This window comes from Cyanistes caeruleus, chromosome 6 (genome assembly GCF_971803275.1).
Source record: "Cyanistes caeruleus chromosome 6, bCyaCae1.hap1.1, whole genome shotgun sequence".
NCBI classification, from domain to species: domain Eukaryota; kingdom Metazoa; phylum Chordata; class Aves; order Passeriformes; family Paridae; genus Cyanistes; species Cyanistes caeruleus.
This window is the reverse complement of record NC_141706.1, coordinates 46475333-46494991: the sequence shown is the minus strand read 5'-3', so window position 1 is coordinate 46494991 and position 19659 is coordinate 46475333. Positions and strand designations below refer to the sequence as shown.

General features: G+C 41.7%; 1 protein-coding gene across 1 annotated transcript in view; it reads right to left on the bottom strand.

Annotated features, from left to right (window-relative positions):
* Positions 1–16870, bottom strand: part of ESRRB (estrogen related receptor beta) — a 134764-nt gene extending 117894 nt beyond the window's left edge. Inside the window, exons 1-3 of the mRNA XM_086893439.1 lie at positions 16619–16870; positions 13154–13225; positions 8134–8301 (exon numbers count right to left, since the gene is read on the bottom strand). Of these exons, the coding sequence (XP_086749565.1) occupies positions 8134–8135 (2 nt within the window). The 5' untranslated portion in view covers positions 8136–8301; positions 13154–13225; positions 16619–16870. The remainder of the gene's footprint in view (positions 1–8133; positions 8302–13153; positions 13226–16618) is intronic.
* Between the last annotated feature and the right edge of the window lie 2789 nt (positions 16871–19659).

The following is a 19659-nucleotide window of genomic DNA, read 5'->3' as shown; positions in this document are numbered from 1 at the left end:
ATGGGAAGCTGCAGAGACCTGCCTGAGATTCCTGCAAACAACACATCCAAAAAGAGAAATGGTGCAAAGCATGTTGAAGTAGTATGCAAATACAAAAAGAGATAAGGGAGCATCATGAGCAGTCTGCTCATTTATTTCTACAGGTTAAAGTCCAAAACTTGTAGTTATCAGCAGTGGTCCAGCAAACAGTGTGAACCAAGCCCAGTTCATCAGCTGCTTGCAACTGAGGCCTCAAGGCAACAGTGTAAGGGCTTCCCCAGCCCACTGTGCTACACGGACAACTGAGAGCCCAGACACCATCGAGGCCTCCACTTCTCACAGGCCCGTGGTTGCAGAAGTGTCCAACAGGTGCTCAGAGCTAACATTCTGCAGTGCTGTGCTCCATGTACAAATTTCATGCATGCACAGGGGTGGTGTAGCTGAGTGACAAAAAGCACTGCTCCTCCAGCAGCCCCTGCAGCAGGTGGGTGCTTCTTCTTCTGCCACCCTGAGGCCAGAAAGAATTACCTGATTTCTCAGGGCAAGTTTGGTGCTTCGGTGCAAAGGAAGTCGGATGTCTCATCATCCACCTCCCGTCAGCCCACACAAGTGAGCTGGCTTCTGGCTAGGAGTTGGCATTGGGGTCACAGGATAAAAGCACTTGGACCTCTCTGGTTCAACTTACAAGCAAGACAAGCTGAGTGGCAACTGTCAATTGACCAGAAAAGTGAAGGGAAGGAAAAGGATGGGAGAGATAGATATCCTGTGTCATGACAGTCTGAGACTTTGTAGAATCACAGAAAAGTTTGGGATGGAAGGGACCTTAAAGACTATCTAGTCCACCCAGTGCTTCTGACCAAGATGCTGCCAGCAAAGTCTCAGTATGGCAATTCACAAGCTAACATTTGCAGTCAATCTCCATTAAGCACTATAAAATACAAACATATTCTGAGCTACCTCTGCTCAATCACCTCTCCCTGGGAGCAGACAGACAAGTGGCAAACTCAACATGTCCAGCATGGCTTTTTTTCTGGAATGAGTTAGCAACAGTGAAGCTTCTCCTTTGCACTATCCTAGGTAAACAGAGGTTGTTGCTGGTACAAAGTGGCTCAAAGTGGCAGGAACAGCATTATCACTTCAGTGCTGTTTCCTGAAGGATCAATAAGCCAAGACAATCAATTCTTCTGGCTAGTCCTTATTCCCCAGGAGAAGCTGTGACTCTCATCCCCCTTCATTTAACTCTTCACAAACATAGCAGCAGCCCCATTAGTTCTGTCCTCCTTAAACACACATTTCCCAAACCCATGTGCCAGGAGAGATTACAGAGCTAGAACTGCTGTATCCAGGTCAACAGGGTATTACCAAGAGGTATAGCCCATCACCTCAGCACAGTAGTAACATTATATATGTTTGGAGCACATGGAGACATCTTCACATCTGATTTCTTTGTACAGGACAGAGGGCCCAAAGAAACTGTATCTATCTCCAACTACTTCTCTGTGCAGGGAGTATAAGACAGTCCCAGAGCACCAGCCGACACTCACAAAGGGCTGCAGAGGCAGTAGATGGCATGGACAGTCATTACAGAGAGTCACAAGAGTAGAGCCTATTTAGAGACACACAAAAGTGAGGTTCAATCCTCTGTCACAAAAAGAGAGTAAGAAGGATGGGATGAAAGCTCAGGAAGAATGGAATAATCGTGTGATTATCTGCAATGTGAAAAAGGGAATAGAGATTACAGGAGGCAAAACAGGACTGTACTCAAAGCCTGCAGTAACACAAAGAGTTTTCCTGGGATCAGGCAATTCTCCATAGACAATTGAGAATGGAGAAGTAGGGACCCACTTAAGAGATGGGCAAAACACATCTCATCAGTGAAGAGGCTCACCTTGAACTGAACAGGGAGCCTGCCAGAGCTAGAAGTGGAGAACAACAGTGATACAAACAGCTTGGTCTAAAGACTGGCATGAACATGCTTAAAGCTGTACACAGCAATTTCCACCTAAAAAGCAGTGGGACTTGAGATAGGCTCCTCAAATGTCTTTCTGAGCGAGGATTCTGAGAGAGGATGCTGATGCAAGTAATCTCTTCCTAGCCAGTGGTGTACTCAGAAAATCCTTGTCTCCCTCTCCCATGCAAAGATAGCATTCACCAATATTTATAACTTGAGTGTTGCCACACTTTCAGTGCTACAGATAGTAGATCAAAAAAAGTATGACTGAGAAAATCCTATTCACATGAGCTCTTCACCAATCTACTTGAGTTCACATCATCAACAGGGAAAGGTTGAAACCCCCTGTAGCAGGCCATGGGGACATGATGCAACAGAAAAGAATTTCTTATTTAAAAGGAAGAAGCAGAAAAATCTGCCAGTGATAAATAACTGCAATTTTAAAATGTCCAGGAAGCCTGTGGGGGGAAAAAAGGGTCTAAGGATGAATAAAAAAGCAAACAAAAAGAAAGGTAAGCCTGGTGGCAGACATACTCTCTTCTCACCCAGAAAGTTGCCCTCTAGGTCCTGTGAGCTTTAGGGGGATGTTGATTAAATGCCTATTTTAGTACACAGCTACCAGTCATTTGCTCAGGCCTACACAAAGAGGTGATCACAGAAGACTGGGGGAAGAACTTGTGGAGTTTGCTGATCCAGCAAACACAATTATGAAGAAAAAGAGAATCCATTCTGAGCACAGCGTGAAACTCTTGTGAGCAGGATCATTCGCATCTCACATGGTTGAGGGAAAGGAAAGGGCAGCAACTCCTTAATGAATAAAAATAGCCACTTATGCTTCCTTCTCGTATATGCTGGGCATATGCTCTCCAGGATCCAAACAGCAAGACTTAGTTGCAAGATTTATCCCTCCAGAAAAAATAATTTCCCCTAAAGGTGCAGCACTTTTTCTAGAGATTTGCAAGTGTGCTGAGACTTTAAAACAGTCGTTACTTTGAAGACAACATGTCAACTTAGCTATGTGCTTTAAAGTTTTAGAACTGCAGTATTTCCTTCCTTGGAATTCCTATACTACAATATTTTTGAAAGTACTTGTAGCATGCAAGAACATGGTAGCTTTCTTGGGAAAGTAGACGAACACTTTTCAGCTTCCCAGTTCTTTGTAAACTGTATATATGCCAGGCAAAGCTTCACTGAAATGCAGCCACCTTCAGGGTAAACAAGTCATTCATAAGATTCAGCATAGCACTGGAAAGGACAAGAAGAGGAGAAAGAATTGTATTTTGCCTGAAAGGTCAGCAGGGGAAATCTAAGTATAAACTGGCCACAGCAGAATAGTGCAGGAGAGGAAAAGACTGAGGCAAAAAGATAGGAAACCGTGATGGGAAAGAGAAGGCAGGAAAAAAAAATGTTACACAGTTTTCAGCTCAGCCACAGAAAGCTTGTGTTTCAAAGTGATCTGCTGTAGATTCCAGTGATTAGAGGGTAACACTATTAATATGTATTTCAAATGCATATAATAAAGTACACTCTAGCTGATGGTGCTCCTCAGCAGGTCCAGGCACAGAGCACAAAAGAGAAAGGGGCCTCAGGCATTCACATCAGGTCGCAGTTTTAAATAATTTTTAAACTAGGGCAAGGTGCCAAATCTTACCTCAAGGTGCTACATCCAGATAGACATGTCAGCAAAAATGCCAAGTTTGGGGCATACAGGATGACCATTGATACACATGGCTGCAGATGAAACAGTGACTTACTTTTTTAGCCAGAGCTTACCACTTTTGAATAAACCTGGAGCTTCATCTCAGCCAGGGTCACTACGACTAAACTCAGACCTAGTATATAGGACAACACCACTGAATGTTACACGAGAAGTAAGTTAGTCTTCTATTTGCTTGTTATGCCAAAATCAGAAAACCTTATTGGTGGCTAGTATGAAATGTATTTAAAAAACTGCAATCAAACAAACCAAGACCCCTACCAAACAACAACAACAAATAAAATGAAGGGGGTCAACTCTTGTTCCCAGTACATACCCTCTTCTTTTCAACTATGCACCTATGTCAGTGATTCACAGTTTTTCCCATGGGCAAATCGGCCACTTGGGATTTATAGAAGATTGTAGATCTTGGAGTTATTTTGATGGCAGCCACATATCATTTTACAAACAGGGAAACTGAGGAATACAGATATATGACTTGGCCATGTGTCAGAAAACAACAGGTTTTTATCCCCATTCCTTTCCAGGATCTGTTTTCAGAAGAGTGGCACAGTCTTGATTTTGTGCAGTTCACCTGCTGCAGACAAATTTTCTAAGTCCCAGCTCAGAGAAAAAAAAGCTTACTGCTGGCTAGTTCACAACACACCAAGCCTTAGCAACAACACAGAGGTCCTGGGCTTGCTGCAGGCAGGAAGGCCTGCTCTTTTTCAGCAACAGAAAGGTCTTCTCAAGCTGCCCACGCATATATGATGAACTCATTGCAAAAGCAATCAGGCACTAATTTGGTCAATCATTCCTGTCACAGCAAATACAGTTCTTCAACTAGATTATTTGATGCAAGACTCCAGCAAAATTAAGGGACAGAAAAATGCCTCAAAAGGTACCAGTCTACAGAACAGAAGTAGAATGATTTAGATATTGACACATCCATACTTTATATTTTTTTCGTTTTTAAGGAAAAGGTGACCAAAGAGTTAAGTAGAAACAAAACCAAAAAGCATTAAAAAATTAAGTTGTGTCTTCCAGGCATTAATAATAAAAAGGCAACCCACCCTCCAATCCTTCTCATTTAGAAGAGTATTTATTTGGAGTTTCTGTTAGGCGGCTTCATGCACTGCATGCATCCTGCTTCACTGAAGAAGAGCCTTTTTGAAGCATCACTTGACTTTGTTTTAAATATCTTGCTACAGTTTCCATTTTAGTTCGTGAGATGATTATTTTCTCTCAAACTGAAGTTATACAGCAGTTGAAAATGCTGATGGCTTAACTGGTTTCCTTTTTTTTTTTTTTGGTTCCCTCTCCACAGCAGCCCTGAGGGGTTTTAACTCTTTCTTGCAGCACTGAAATCCTGCTTTTGGAGTTCAATGTTTAACTCGCGCTGGGAGACTCATAAATATTCGGAGTCACTCTCTCCCTCTCTGTTTGATTAGGAAATGAGCCTTTAACTCAATGTAATCCCCAAGCCATTAACAAAAAAGCCCTCAACAGCTCCACTATTAGAATTTCACTCCTAGCCCACAGAGGATTGAATTAGATTAACATAACTACCCGCAATCTGAGTTTATTTTCTGTGCCAGATAGAAATGTGTCTTCAGGAAAGGAAAAGAAGAGAGCTGGAGAGCAAGCACAGCATAATGAAATGTAAAAATAGATGAGAAATAGATGGACAGATGTACAGGTAAAGTGATAAAAAAGGTAAGAGAGAGAGAGCTACACAGTCTTTAATAACTGGCTGCTGGCTTTGGGGGGTTTATGCAGAAGGCCCCTCAAAACACAGAATTGTTTCAGGAAGAGTATTTTTATCCTGCTTGTGTTTACTTCATATTCTCAGGGATTTACTGTGAGACACCTGAGCATGCTGTACTCCAGACACCTGTGCAGCAGATTTGGCACAGGTTTTATTTATAATTCCCAAGAGATGTCATACTCAGCAATGAAAGGAGAGGCGTGGAAAAGAGAATCTGCATGTCAATCATTACTTTGCAGTCAAATAAACAAATAAACTGGGATGAAACAAAAGATATTTATTGGGTTTTTTAAGGAATAAAAAGAAATCATGCAATAGCATATGTACAGTAAGATAGTTTGGAGGTTGATAGGTGCTTAGTCCACAAAATGTGAATCATTAGTGAAGCAGAAACTAAATAACAAACACTTTCTACTACATAATGCATTGGTGTTCCCTTTAACCACAGGTAACTCCTTACCTCCAAATAAAAGCAGTATGAGAAAGCATTGATGATTATGCCACAGGACAGTAGGTGCTTGGTTATTTTTTTTCCAAAGCAGTAATAAAAAGATATGGCAGGTAACAGGGAAAAATATTCACATGTGTTTGAAAGAGAAGGATAAAGTCCAGCAATTATGTGGACACAACTACAGAAATGTCCAAACAAATTCTTAAGACTGAATTTTGTATAGCTTTATTCTTGGAAGACTTCTTTGGGGATGCTCAGATTTCTGTGAAAATGTATGGTAAATGAGGGGGGGGGGGGGGGTTGCAGTTATTTCCAAGCATAGTCATGCTAATATTGGTTCTGTGTATGGAAGAAAATAATTATTTATCTTTTTTTTCAGCAATGTCTCTTGGTTTTTAATTCTTAGTGGGACCTCAGACCAGCTATATGATAGATTCTTTGTTAGTTCCAGAGTCAGCAATTTTAGTCCTTTAATGCTTTTCAGAAAAATCTGCTCTCCTTTTATTACAAAATAACATTTCATTATCACAGAGAAGCAATAAATGTAATATCATGACAAAACAAACAGAAAAGGACTTAAATAATTTAAATGCATCCATTTTTAAGTAAAGCAAAAAGCTTTAATAATCAAAATGAAGCTTCATATGATGACAACGATCACAGTTTTGTTTTATTTGTGAGAAAAAAGGGTTCATAATAGGTAATGTGTTCTAATGATATTTCGGGCATTATGTGGGCACATTAATTCACCTGGCTTATCCATATTCTCCTAAAAGCCATCCTTATATCAGAATTCCAGCTGAATGATGGAGTATTCATATCAATGGCTAAAAACTTAGAAAGCATTAATATGTAGACAATATTTTTTACTCCTAGTACTTAAGCTAAATACTCTAAGTATTATAAAATATACATCGAAGGAATGCAAAACAAAGAACTAAAGAAGAAGCCTATTTGTCACCCTTCTACAGTCAATCCAACAAATTCATCTATCAGGCATTTTTCAGAACCTGATGTTTTAACGGTGAGGTAGCTGTGGTACTATTACTCTGTTTTTATTTGTCACTTTTTCCTCCAAATTATTTTAAGTTTTGCTGCATTTAATTTATTGTTACCCTCAAAAATGGTAAATTGTGGGGGAAAAAAAGTTTTCTAGAGCATATATTTAGTGATAAATTTATGCTAAAAAACTTGACATACCACAAATAAAATTGTAATATTAAGGTTTTGGGGAGTAGATATAGCAAGGTTATTTTCCTATACTTAGAAATTTATATTAACCCTAAATTGCATAAAATGATGTAACACAAACCTCTGAAGCAAAAATATGAAACAAGAAAAACCCCTTTATATTTTGACAAAAATATTATACTTAAAGCTATTAACAAAAAAATTCAAAGTCATTATTTTTCTCCCTCTCTTCATATTTCTACTAAAAGCTATTAATAAAAAACATTTTCTGACTAATTATTGTTCTCCCTCTTTTCATATTTCTGTTAATAAAAATACTCCAAAAACATATCATTGTTCAAACATTTTACATCTTGGCTGCTTTAAAGCAAACATCTCATTGGTAATGAGAGAGTAAGCTCCTTCTTTGATTATCACTGTGCCAACTTTGCTAAGACTTGCACCCCTCTTTTGTCATTGAAGATACTTCAGTTGCTTTGGAACTTCTAAAATTAAAGAAATATCAACTGCTCAATGATAAATGCCTTTAGTAAAAGCAAAATTTCATTGCATGTGTCTGATAAAAGATTTGATATGCAGCTGTGGGGGTACTGGGTTTTGGGTTTTTAATAGGGAGAAGGTTTTCACTTGGTTCTTCTAAGACAGGACTGCTAAAGTTTCCAGGTTTGCCTTTACCAGCATGGGATAAATAGCACCTGTCCTTGGTAAGCCCTTAAGCAGAGTTACGTTATACATTGACCTTTTTGGAATGCCAGCAAACCTGACTGTTTCTATTCCCAAAACAAAACTGTTCCACTCAAACTTTCATTTACTTATTTCCAGAGGAAAAAGCCACACTTAAATAGAGAAACTGCCTGATTTCTACGAAGTTCTGAACCAACTCCCCTGCTTGTGGGTCGCACTGACCTTCCTTTGACAGAGTGAAAATCGAAAAAATTATTACCTTTAACTATACCAAGATGTTGCCACAATTTTTAGACCAGATAAAAGGATTTGTGCAGAGCAATGCTTGGATTAAAAAAAAAAAAAAAAAAAAAAAAAAAGGAAACAAAACACAAGCCCATAAACGCAATAAAAGATAGAAGTTCGCTACTTACATGCTGCAGGCTGAGAGATGAGGCTCGAGGCTGGAGTAGAATTTCCCTTGCCCTCAGGTGTTTCTAATTGCTGATTAAATATCTTTTGGTTCTGCCTGCACCAGCCGACAGTCCCCTCTGCGTCTCTGCCTCTCTTTGTGACTAGGACACAGTACTCTGAGTCCCAACCTATAAATAGATCCCAGCTCTGTGATTGATATAACAGGCAGCTGACAAAAAAAAAAAAAAAAAAAAAAAAAAAAAAGGAAAAAAAAAAAGAAAAGAAATAACCAGGTCTTAAGCAAAGCAGCAAAAGCTGGGCTTTTAACTCTGCACTGTGCCCAGGGAGGAGTCCCCCACAGTCACCCGTGGGCATCAGAAAGAGAAAGTGCAAGGCAATTACTTTCCCAGCAGCATTACAGCAACTTGAGGCATGTAAAGTGAATGAACAAAATTCAATGCACAAAGAAGGAGAGGCAAAACACAACTAGCAGACTGCATCCAACTCTTTTGCAATTTAACAAAAATAAATGCCATTTTCAAAACAAGCTGGGAATTCTGACAGAACGAGAGAGCAGTTCAGAGTTGAGCTCTGGGGGTTGGTCCAGGCATGCTTGTATTTCTGCTGCAGAATAAACTAGTGGGTAGGTTGGCAATTTAACAGCTCGGCAGTCTACTAAGGGTCTCTGCCCACAAACACTATTTGATGAGGCTGTTCCTGCAAACAAAACTGAGGGCAGTGATGGTACCTCCCTATTGACTCAGCAGAAGTTACTTCGCTCTCAAGGACCTGAACCCTCATTTCTGCTTAAGTCCTTGGCTGCCACGAGAAAGTGATGAGTTACAGATATCAGCAAAACTCTCTTACAGAGGCTGAGCTGGGAGCCCACCATCTGGAGAGTGACTTGAGAGAACACATCACAAATGCTTCTGGTCTGGTCCTCATTACCTGGATTTTCCTATATTTAGTCCCTCCAGATTCTCCAGTTAGAGATACAGTCAGGCAAGGCCAGTAACCTTTCCAGCAGGCAGCTGTTTCTCCAAGCCTTTGCCAGCTCCTAGATACTCGTGATCTCCAGTAGAACCTTAGTGACTAGGGAGCTTCATAGCAAACGGCATTGAAGGCAAGGCAACTAATGATGAAAACCAGTGGAAGAGTGGGGAAGAAGAGGGAGAATAGTAGGCAGGGAGAGCCAAAACAGCTTTCATGACACTGCTGTCTTAGGCAACATCTCCTACAATCAACCCTAGCATCACGCTCACTTCTGCTGAAAAAAGTATGAGTGCAGGGAGGGTACCAGACCCACCAGCCTTCTTTTCAAAATATTGCTAGGCTTGCTTTAGCTGAGATGGTAAAGAAATGCTAAACTCACAAAGAGCAGGATAAAATCCTCAGGCACCAAGCCATGCTGAACTCCATGGTTCTTTGGCTCAGTGGCTAGCAGTACCTGAACTATTTAAGCTAGTTTAGGCATGTCTACACCACACTGCAGCTGCTGCTGTTACTGGAGTAAAGAAAGTTAGCTAAACAAGAGCAGCTATCCCAAATCAAAGCAAGGACCCACCACATCGGAGTCAAGGTCTCATTCAATTTCAGCTATTGACTATCTAGGAAGACACAGTAATTTCCTGTGTCTTTTTTGGCCAAATCCTACTACACGCTTAATTCACCTCGTCAGTGTCAGTGTCCTTTGTGTCTAAGCTGGTAGGATTAAGTTAAGGAGTTTTACTAAAAAAAGCTGGTTTTGCTGGAGAGGGGTCTGATGAAGCACTGGGCAAAGACTCATGACGATCAGTCATTTTCTTCAGTTGAGCTACTGTCCTGTGTGAGGTCTGGCTTGTCACTTTACCACAGCTGCATATCCCTCAGCTTTAAAAAAACAGAGATAACAATACTTAACACTGTGCTTTAAAGCACTTTGATAGCTACAGATGAAGACCTACAAATGAAGGGGAGTGGAGGGGAAGTATCTGACAGGCTGAGCTCCAGCATGGAAACACACCCTCAATTGCCTGCTGGATTCTGGTCCTTCACCTAGTTGAATCAGATCTCAGATCAAAAATTACCTGATAAACAAAGAAAAAAAAATATTTTTGCCCTCTCATCTGGGCTGGCTAGTACAAGATGTTTAGGGGCTTTAATAGAGCTGTAAAACCTTTTACAATACCCATTGCCATCAGAAGGAATTTTAGACACTCAGTACAGAGAATAATCAGGCTGAGGCACAGCAGATGAAGGCAGATCAAGGTCCCAAAACCAAAATCCAAAAGTCACTTTTGAAAAACTCAGCTTTAACTGCCAGACTGTTCTTTGCTGTTACATTGCTGACATCTAAAGTTCTTCAAATTCTACTCTGTCAAGCTTTGTGTTGAATGGAAAAGCATCATCCCTGCCCCCTTACATTGTTATGGGCTAAACTGATGCTCTGGTGGGAAAACCCATGATGTAGTCTAAATCACAAGGATTTTTTGGGCAAGTCTCAAGCAGGTAGCTGGAAAGTTCTATTCAGTTCTTAGGTCCATGTCCAGTGTTATCACTAGCATCCCATACCTATACAGCAGAAGAAGCCCCGGCCATACACTAGAACCCTATTCTTCCACTTTCTGCTTGAAGGGTGAAGAGAGGAGGTTTTGACAGCATGCCACAGTTAACTAGTGTGAATAAACTTTGAATGGAGTAGCATTCCTCCATCCTTCCTTTCTGCCTTTAGACAGCAGGATGTATAACTTTAATTGCACCCCAGTGGGGTACCCAGCAATCCAGAGAAGATCTGCTTTAGATAAAACTTCAAACACAAGTTCCCCACCCCCACTGCCAGCACCCTTGTGCACAAACACCACTTAATTCCAGACTCTAGACTCAGGGAGAGGCAGGTAAAGAATCCAAGAGTGGAGGCCATGAGACTGAATGCCCACTCAAAACTCTGCAAAAGAAAGCCAAAATATTTCAAAAGCACCTTCAGATACATTAAAAACAAAACAAAAAAATTTACAAAGATAAACATTAGTGCCTTGTAAACTCTAGAAAGGCTCACCCCTTTCCTTGAGGTACCCAAGTACAAGGTACGCTTGAGGTACCCTTTACCCATTGTAAAGTGCAAGTGCAGTTTTGTGGTATTTTCTACTTGTTGCTTGGGAAGGTATTTTTTTAAATGCTTCTTGCTAGGGCCAGTTTGATCATGCATCTGTATTTCAGTCTCAGATCCTCAGTTCTACAGTGGAGGTAAAATTTCAGTGCTTAATTTCTTTCAGACACAGAGTCTGAGTCTCACACATATAAATCTGGGCAGAATTTGGTCAGCTGCATGCAAGCTATGATAGAAGAATGCAAAACATACTTTCCTTTTAAAGACAAACAAAAATTCACAGATACCCCTTTTTAAATAGGGCCAAAGCAAAAACAGTTGAAGCTTGAAAATAGTGGTCCAATCAATGTAATCTTCCAGTTGCCTCCACCCATACATTAAACCATACAGATAATCTTTGTCCCTTCTCCCATGTGCCTCAAGATGCTTTGGTGCAAATCAGATTTACACATTGTAAGTTTAGAGCTCAGAGTCACTGTTGCTTTTATATCTGGAAATGCAGGTATGAATACAAGTATTAAAAGATAAACTGAAAGTCAGCTTTGCAGTTTCCAAGGCTAGCCACCAACTATGAAGAATAATTATAACACACAATAAAAAGTTTCTTCATCAGAGTCATGCTACTTTGAAAAAGCCTCACAAACCCTAAATTTCTAAATAGCTGTGTTAGTGCCCTGCTGGATTTAGAGAGGTGTGAATTGCACAGATTTCAAACAGAGACTAGTTACATGCCAAAAAATATGTTCTAAAAATGATTTTTTTAGTTTGTTTGGTTTTTTGCATAAAGGAAATTAATGTAAAAACCCCAAAACCAAGTCTTCTTCCTGACTTCTTCTTGACTGTGAAAATTACAAGACAAGAAGTAAAAGATAAAAGAATGAAAAAGTTTGAATAGCAAACTTCTGGGTGCTTGGCACATATAGTATGATTCTTACATCTAATAGGATGTTAAATATACTATGCATTTTGATACAATATAGTCTGAAAACCAGCAATTGCTCAAGAGGAAAATGCTGATATTATTGCAAGATTAGTGTTTTTTAATTCCTTATTTGATTATAATGCCATAAACTTCATATTGCTTCAATATTCTTTTTCTGTGCAACCAAGAGCCATAACAGGGCATTTTTCTTGCACACACTGAGCACAGAGTTCATATGTTTGCATCCAGTGTTTTCATGAACCCTCCAGGACGGTTCATGCCATTTGCCATGTCAAGTCTCTGTCATCAGCAGGGAAAGTCACACTGTTCTGTTAATACTCTTGTAAACTTGTAAAGCTCCTTCTTTAGTTCCTATATATTTTGCTATTTTTCAGGAATGTCAAAATGACTGAGCTTTTAACACACACCCCCTACCAGATTTAACCATTCCAGCTAAAGGTGTTAGCACTGGCTAGCTGCTGGCCAGCTGGAGATAAGGACTCTAACAGTTCTTTGGCAGAAGGGAATATTCAAACTTTCTGCATAGATACAAGTAAAGCATGTCAAGCTAGGAACTAAGGAACTTTCCTGGATTAGGCAGCACCCAAGTCTATTCGTTCATTTTCAGACGTTTGGGCAGAGAAAAGTCTTCACCTGGCACAGCTATTTGTAAAATTAGACTGTGGAGAGGCAGCATCTGTGGCTACTCAAGCTGAGGTTATGCCATTGGCTTGAAGAAGAACAAAAGCAAGCACAGAAGAATGCTCCTCTCCCTCGTTTTTCTGAGTCCACTAGTAATAACAATACACTAATGAAAAATAGCTTGGCCTGAGCAACAAGACACATACCAGAGTGTGTTCAGAAACTATCCAGAGCAAGCATTCAGTTCTACATGTACACACAGAAATAAAATCTGTAAGGATTTAACTAAAGCCTGCAAGCACTAGTAGAATCATATGCTGTGTTACATTTAAATACACAGCTTTTGTCAGTCTATCACACACAGTATGATAATAGTCTCTTCTACCTTTACCTCACTTAGATCCATTCTAAACTTTCACTCCTACTACACAGCCTTTGCCTAAAAGAGCTTCTGTGTTTGCACCTATGAAAAAAAAACAAAAAACAACAGAATAAGAATTCTTGGATGTACTCCTGCCTAAATTATGCAACCATGATATTCACTCACTGGAAACCACCACCATCCTCTTCCAGCAGCACGCTGCAATGCATTCCTCCAGCGCCGGGCTGTCAATTGCATCATTTGGAGCAAGCACCTCCTGCACTTTCCATTTGCTGCAGATGCTTCACAGAAACTCATCACTGTTGTTGTACCACTTGCTCAGGACCTTGTTTAGCACCAGCAAGTCCACACCTGTGCTGGCAGGGCATTAGCTGTGTACTCAGACAAATCTCAAAGTAGCCCAGCAGCCTACTAGGGTCGGCTTCAGGCAAGAGATACTGTTTCATGTTCTCAGTGACCTTGGCCTGGTGGGGACCGAGAGGAAGCATGGTAACTGTCATAATAGAGCTGGTACCAATTCTGATACGAGGAGGAGGAGGACAAAGTGAGATTTAAGCCATCTCTGGCGCCAGATCAAGTAGAGAGACCAGGATTGCCAGAAACAGCTTCCCCTTGGGTTTTTGTTTTGTACTTAGTTCAGATTCCATCAGACAACTTCTACAAAACCCAAACAACTACTTTATAACCACAGACAGGCCTAACCATGATGTCTGGCTCCAGATCTAAACTCCTTACAGCCAAACTGTTAGCTCAGCTCCCTTGAAAAAGCATCACCATTTTCCAAATCTGTGTGTCAGGAGGCTGTCAGTGCTCTCTCTTCTCCTCTGCAAGGACAGGCTCCATATTCTTTGTGTGTCTTGCTTGATTAAAAGGTAATTTTTTTAAAATAAAAATGGTGGGAAATAACTGATGAAATTCCTCAGAAGAAGAGGATATTCTGCCTGCAGACACACAGATGAAGAGTAAGCTTTTCCAGGAGAAGCCCTCTGCATGGAAGCTGAGGGGTTTCACCTACCCCGTTCCCACTGAGGACATGCCAGCAGGCTGGCACAACTCAGCAGAGCTCTCAAATATAAGTGAGGTGCTGTGCAAAGTCTGCAGCTTCTAAAGTGAGGAAAGACTAATTCTGCAGCCGGTCCTACATGAGTCCACTCCAAAGCCACACCACTGATCTCAGTCCTGCCTGACCTCCCCACCACATCAATTGTGTCAGAAAGAGCCCTCACCAGTCTCACCGGTCTAAGGAGAAGGTGCAGCTCAAAATACTATCAGCCAAGGGTCACTCAGCACACCCACACCAGGTGTCTGTGGCCAGGTGTTGGCAGCGGGGTGGCTGCAGGGCAGCCCTAGTGAGGAGACGCCGGGCTCTGCCTGATGCGGCCTGTTCCAAATGGCTCCAACCCGCCCTCCACAGGGCACGGCTGAGCCCCTCGGCCAAGATGGTGGTGCACAGGGGAAAACATGTTTAAGAAAGGGCAGAAAACACTGCACAGGCAGTGAGGAGTGAGAAACGGCCCCACAGGCACTCAGGTCAGAGCAGGAGGGGAGGAGGCAGTCGAGGTGCTGAAGCACAGTCCCCCATGCCCCTGCTGAGGGCATGGTGCAGCAGGTGGATGTTCCCTGAAGGAAATGCAGCTCACAGCTGGCCAAGGTCAGCCCACTACATTGTGTCACAATAGAAAAACTTCTGCTTCCTTCAGTAGCTCTCCCTCTGTACCCAAGACCTGGTCAAGCTAGTGCTCCTGGCCAGGTGATCTCTGGGTGATGTTGCTATGGCTTTTGTGCTGGATATGCCACAGGGACAGGTAGGAGAAGACAGGCAACCAAAAATAACCCTGAACAGTACTAGGTATTATGGGAGAGACTACTTTCCCACACAGATGACACTAAACCTGCTATCTACAAATCCTGACTGATGAGGAAACAAAATAATTTTGTTTGGGAGGCACTTGAGGGCACACATGACTTCTACAGACACGGCAAAGTATATGCAGATGCCTGCCTCAATTCCCTCGCTGGCAATGAAGTTCTGCCACCAGAATACACTCCCTCACTGTGGGTAAATCAACCACAAAACGTCTGGCTAAGTATTACTCACCCCCCACCCAGAAATCTCCCTAGCACATGAAACTACAAGACTCCCTTGCACCTCTAGGGGAACAGGAGTCTGCATTTCCAACTAAAGCTTCTCTGCTCTGTGCCATCTAAAACCACTTCTGAGCCCATTACATGGCTGCCAGGCCTTTGGCAGAGAGCTCTAAGTCCTTTTAAAATGTTGAACAGGTACAGACCCAGGTAGTAGCCTTCTCTCCCTTGTCTCTTTCTTTCTTTAAGCTAACCATAGCAAGTTCTGCTGAGGTGGTTTCTTCCTCTTACTGCAATTCTCTTGCAGTCTCCTTTGCCCCCTCATTCTATCACCTCAAGTCATTTTTTTATCTTAGTGTTGCCAGTCACCTCTGAAAGCTCTCCCAACCTGAACCCTTCCTGCTCTGCAGCCTGGAGCACCTCAAAACTCAGAGCATTTCCTCTTTAAGAGAGTGAAGAGAGGGAAGGGGGAAATGGCCAGAGCCTTTTCTATAAATGTAGTTACCCATATGTGAAAGAAAGAAGAGTTTGACAAAGGATTTAGCGTTCCTTTCCTCTACCCTCCAGGCAGCCAAAAATTCAGATACTCGGCATGGAGTTCATCCCACATGAACGAGCAAGGCTACAGCACACAAAGGAGACAAGCTCTAGGGGAAGTCTGTGCAGCTGCAGGTCTTTAGTGCTTGTTTCGCTCACTCAGGATTTGGTCTGAAGATGCTTTGCACTGAGAGAATGTGAAGGAAGGGACACACACATGGTCCCAGCAGAGAGCTGGTAGGGCCAGGCGGTACTGGGATAAGGTGCCAGGTGTTCAGACAAGTGCACCACAGCTGTCCCCACAGCCCAAAAGAGCCACATGATGCCAGCCAACAGAACGTGAGGCTGAGAAAGAGCCAAACCGTCAACACTTCCTCTGCAGACAATCTTGGCATGTGCCACAGAGAGCATCCCCCTTATAATGTCTCCGTGGCCTTCTTCCCCTTCTTCCTCCCCTTCTGTGCTCTTGGAAGTGCTATAGGCCCCTTCTGGGCTCAAAGCTGTCCTGCAGTTCATCACAAGTATTCAAAGCTGCTGGAACCTGAGCTGGAGATCAGGTATAGCACAGTCCATAGCAAGCTATATTACCCTCCAAACTCTTGTCCTCATCCCCACCCCCACCTACCCCCTGTAAAAAGATGTCACATTCACCAAGGCTTAGCAGTGAGAAGGAAGGGGGAAAAAAAAATATGTCAAATTCTTAACTTCAAGTGGATTTACCCAGAGCCCCTTGGAAACAGCTGCTTGAGGAAGGTTTCTGTCGAGCTCGTGTTCCAGATGCAGACATTTGGTTGCTCAGTCCCTTGCTGTTGCTTTAGTCTGTGCTCTTGCCACACCTGGACCTGTCCTCACCTGGAATAACCAGTCCCTTCCATGGCTCCTGCCTAGGGCCCTGCTGCAGCTGGGAGGTGAGGCCCAGCTCCTCTTCTGTCCCCTCCCATAAGGAATGTGTCACAGGCATGGCCTCACACACTCATACACCGCCTTGCTGTGACTGCCCACTGAGCACAGGGAGGAAGATCTAAAGCACTCATAGTCGCTTCTTCCCTGACACATCATGTACCAACAACTGTCCTGTGCTTACAAGCTTGGAGAAAAACACCCACTATGAAATCACAGCCTTCCTCCACCACCTCTGTGCAACAATGAGCTCTGAGCCAGAAGTGTTGGATTCCGCCCTGTGCATGTTTTTGAGGCTGGGCCGCAGTATCACTTTGCTGACAGCTAACAGGAACTCCAGGAGAAGTCCCGTTTTTATGCCACACAGCAAATAAAGGTACATTAGCAAAACAAAGCTACATAGGGCTACTTGAGCATGCTCCTAACAAGCTGGTTTGGATTTCAGCAGAAAGACAGCCTCATTCATTTGGACTTTATATCCAGATGAGGTGCAGGCTATATTAATTCAAATGCAAAGCATATATGAGATTGTATCTAAGCTGAATTATCACTGAGCTAATACACCCTAAGTGATATAGACAAGAACAGAACCTCTTTTTCTTTAATATATTATGTACCATGCCATGAGATCCTGGAATTCATTTGCCTGGTGAACCCCCATGGAAACTTGAAGTACAGACTATCTTCTTCTCTTTGTAAGTTCTCCAAAGCTGTTAGGCTACACGTGTCATTCTCCCAAAGAATTTTTTTTGCCACTTATTTATTATTTGCATTTTTAAATTTGTAAAAATGGGATGTTAGGGAACATATAGCCTGTGGAAAGGTTTTCATGTCTCCTTCTTAAGTTATCAAAGAAAACAGTTCATGTTTGGAAAAAAAAGTTAATTTATTTTTCATTTTCTCACTGGTCATTAGGCAGAAAATGAGACTCCAATTTAGAGGCATGTGGACTTTGTAATCATGGGTCATTTCATATTTCTTGATGGTATTAGCAATATTTTCCTCAATAAATATTTTCCTAAATTTCTGTGGTTCTTTTATGAAATTTAACAAAACACTCGATTTTTAAAGAATTATTTTCAAGTCTTCTGTGTTAACTGGTATTGTTTTGAGTGGTGGCAGTAACTTGGAGTAATTGTTACTCATTCTAGAGGAGCTTAATCAAAGAGTAAACAAGCAAACAAGGCTTGATGCCCAAAGCCACGAGGAAGCAGTTCCTCGCCCTGAACTGATTCCCTCCTTCAAAGGTGATTTCTACAGCCAGATCCTCCATAAATGCAAACTCTTATTCAGCTCCTTCTTCAGAATGTGCGAGACTGTGTGGAGAAACTGCTTCTGCATTGCTACATTATGTTTGCAAAATGTTACCTGTTACCTATAACATTGCTAAGTGAGTCATGGACAGCCTGAGTGGGCTAGGTAATGGCAAGACTGCAAACTAAAGCTCTTCAGCCATTACCTTTATTTAGTGTTCAGAGCAGACAAAAGTAAGGAAGTTCACAGGCAAAAATGTCATTAAGGTTGTGCCATGACAGAGATGACTACATAGGTACTGCTCATCTCTGAGACTTAATGTTTCCAGATGCCTCATAAATGATAATTTTTACTTCAACTAATTACAGACACGCTGTGGTGACTCCCCAGACAGACTTTTAGGTTATTGGTCTTATTATTATTATTATTATAAGCAGCGTTCAGAACTTGTGGTCCTTTGACATTTAGCACCACGCATCTGTAAGTATGCAAATATGGTCTTTACTGGATATACTTTGTAATTTGAGGCCTGGTTCCCATCATTTTTGTGCAAATGTAACTATCTCATTTCAAGATATTCAAGAATATTTCACTGAAAAAAATTATGTAACTATAACCACATTCATTTTTAGTCTAGCTTACATATCCAAAGAACCTATGCTGAACTAAGTATGTCATAATAAAGTAATATTCACTCCAGAACTGGACCAGGTTGACTATACTGGGATCCAAAATCACAGTGAAACCAGTACTCAAAGAGTCTGATGAAAACTGGGGCACACATAAGTTGAGGGCAGAAGACACAGCCAGTACAGACATCATCAATTTTATATCTGCACTTCAACTTAACTTCTTTAAGAATCTTCTATCCGAAACAAAGATACCTTGTTTGCAATAGCTTTCTCTGCTGTCTTTGACTGGCTTTTTAACTCTACTATACAGGGGCTGCACTGTTACTCACCTCTTACTGAATTCCAGGGAATCCACATGAATTAGCAGGATTATGAATGTCCAAAAAGAAGGAAGCTCATGCCTTACTATTCACTAGAGAATCTGCAAGACACTGGCCAAACAATGGATCCTCTGATGCACCCACACTAAGATGTGAGCCTCAACTGAACTCTTCTGTAATTGGGGCATTTGGACAGTCCCTGTCCCATGTGGATTTCCTGGACTCTAATAAGCATAAGCTCATCCTGCAGTCTTTCCCTAAGGTATAATAATAAGGTCTCTACCTGTCACCTATTTCATGAAACTTGTCTGAACTTAATACCTTTCAGACTCTGACTGGGTGCAAAATGCATTTGAAATTAGATAACAGATTAAATAGCTACACAGACTTAACCAGTGCAATCACATACTCAGTATTCCCTTAGAAAAACAAGCCTAACAATAAATTCAAATTAAAAAGAGCATTTTTCTAGGGAACACAATTATCTGTATTTAATTTTCTTTAAAAACAAAACCAAACCAGACAGACAAGTGACACCCACAAGGAACCAAGGCCAGAAAGAGCTGAATGTGGAATCAGTAGCCCTCACCTGTGCAGTGCTCAGCTTCTTCCTGCTTCACTCTTCTTGTGCTGCCACATCCCTCCTTGCTGATGAACATCACCCCACCTCAACCCTAATCTGCCTTACATGAAGCATAGGAAGAGAGTAGGTAAGAGCTTCATGAGTGCTCCTGGATTCTGTAATTGGTGGCAGATTTAGAGCTAACAGTTTCCTTGGCCCCTGAGA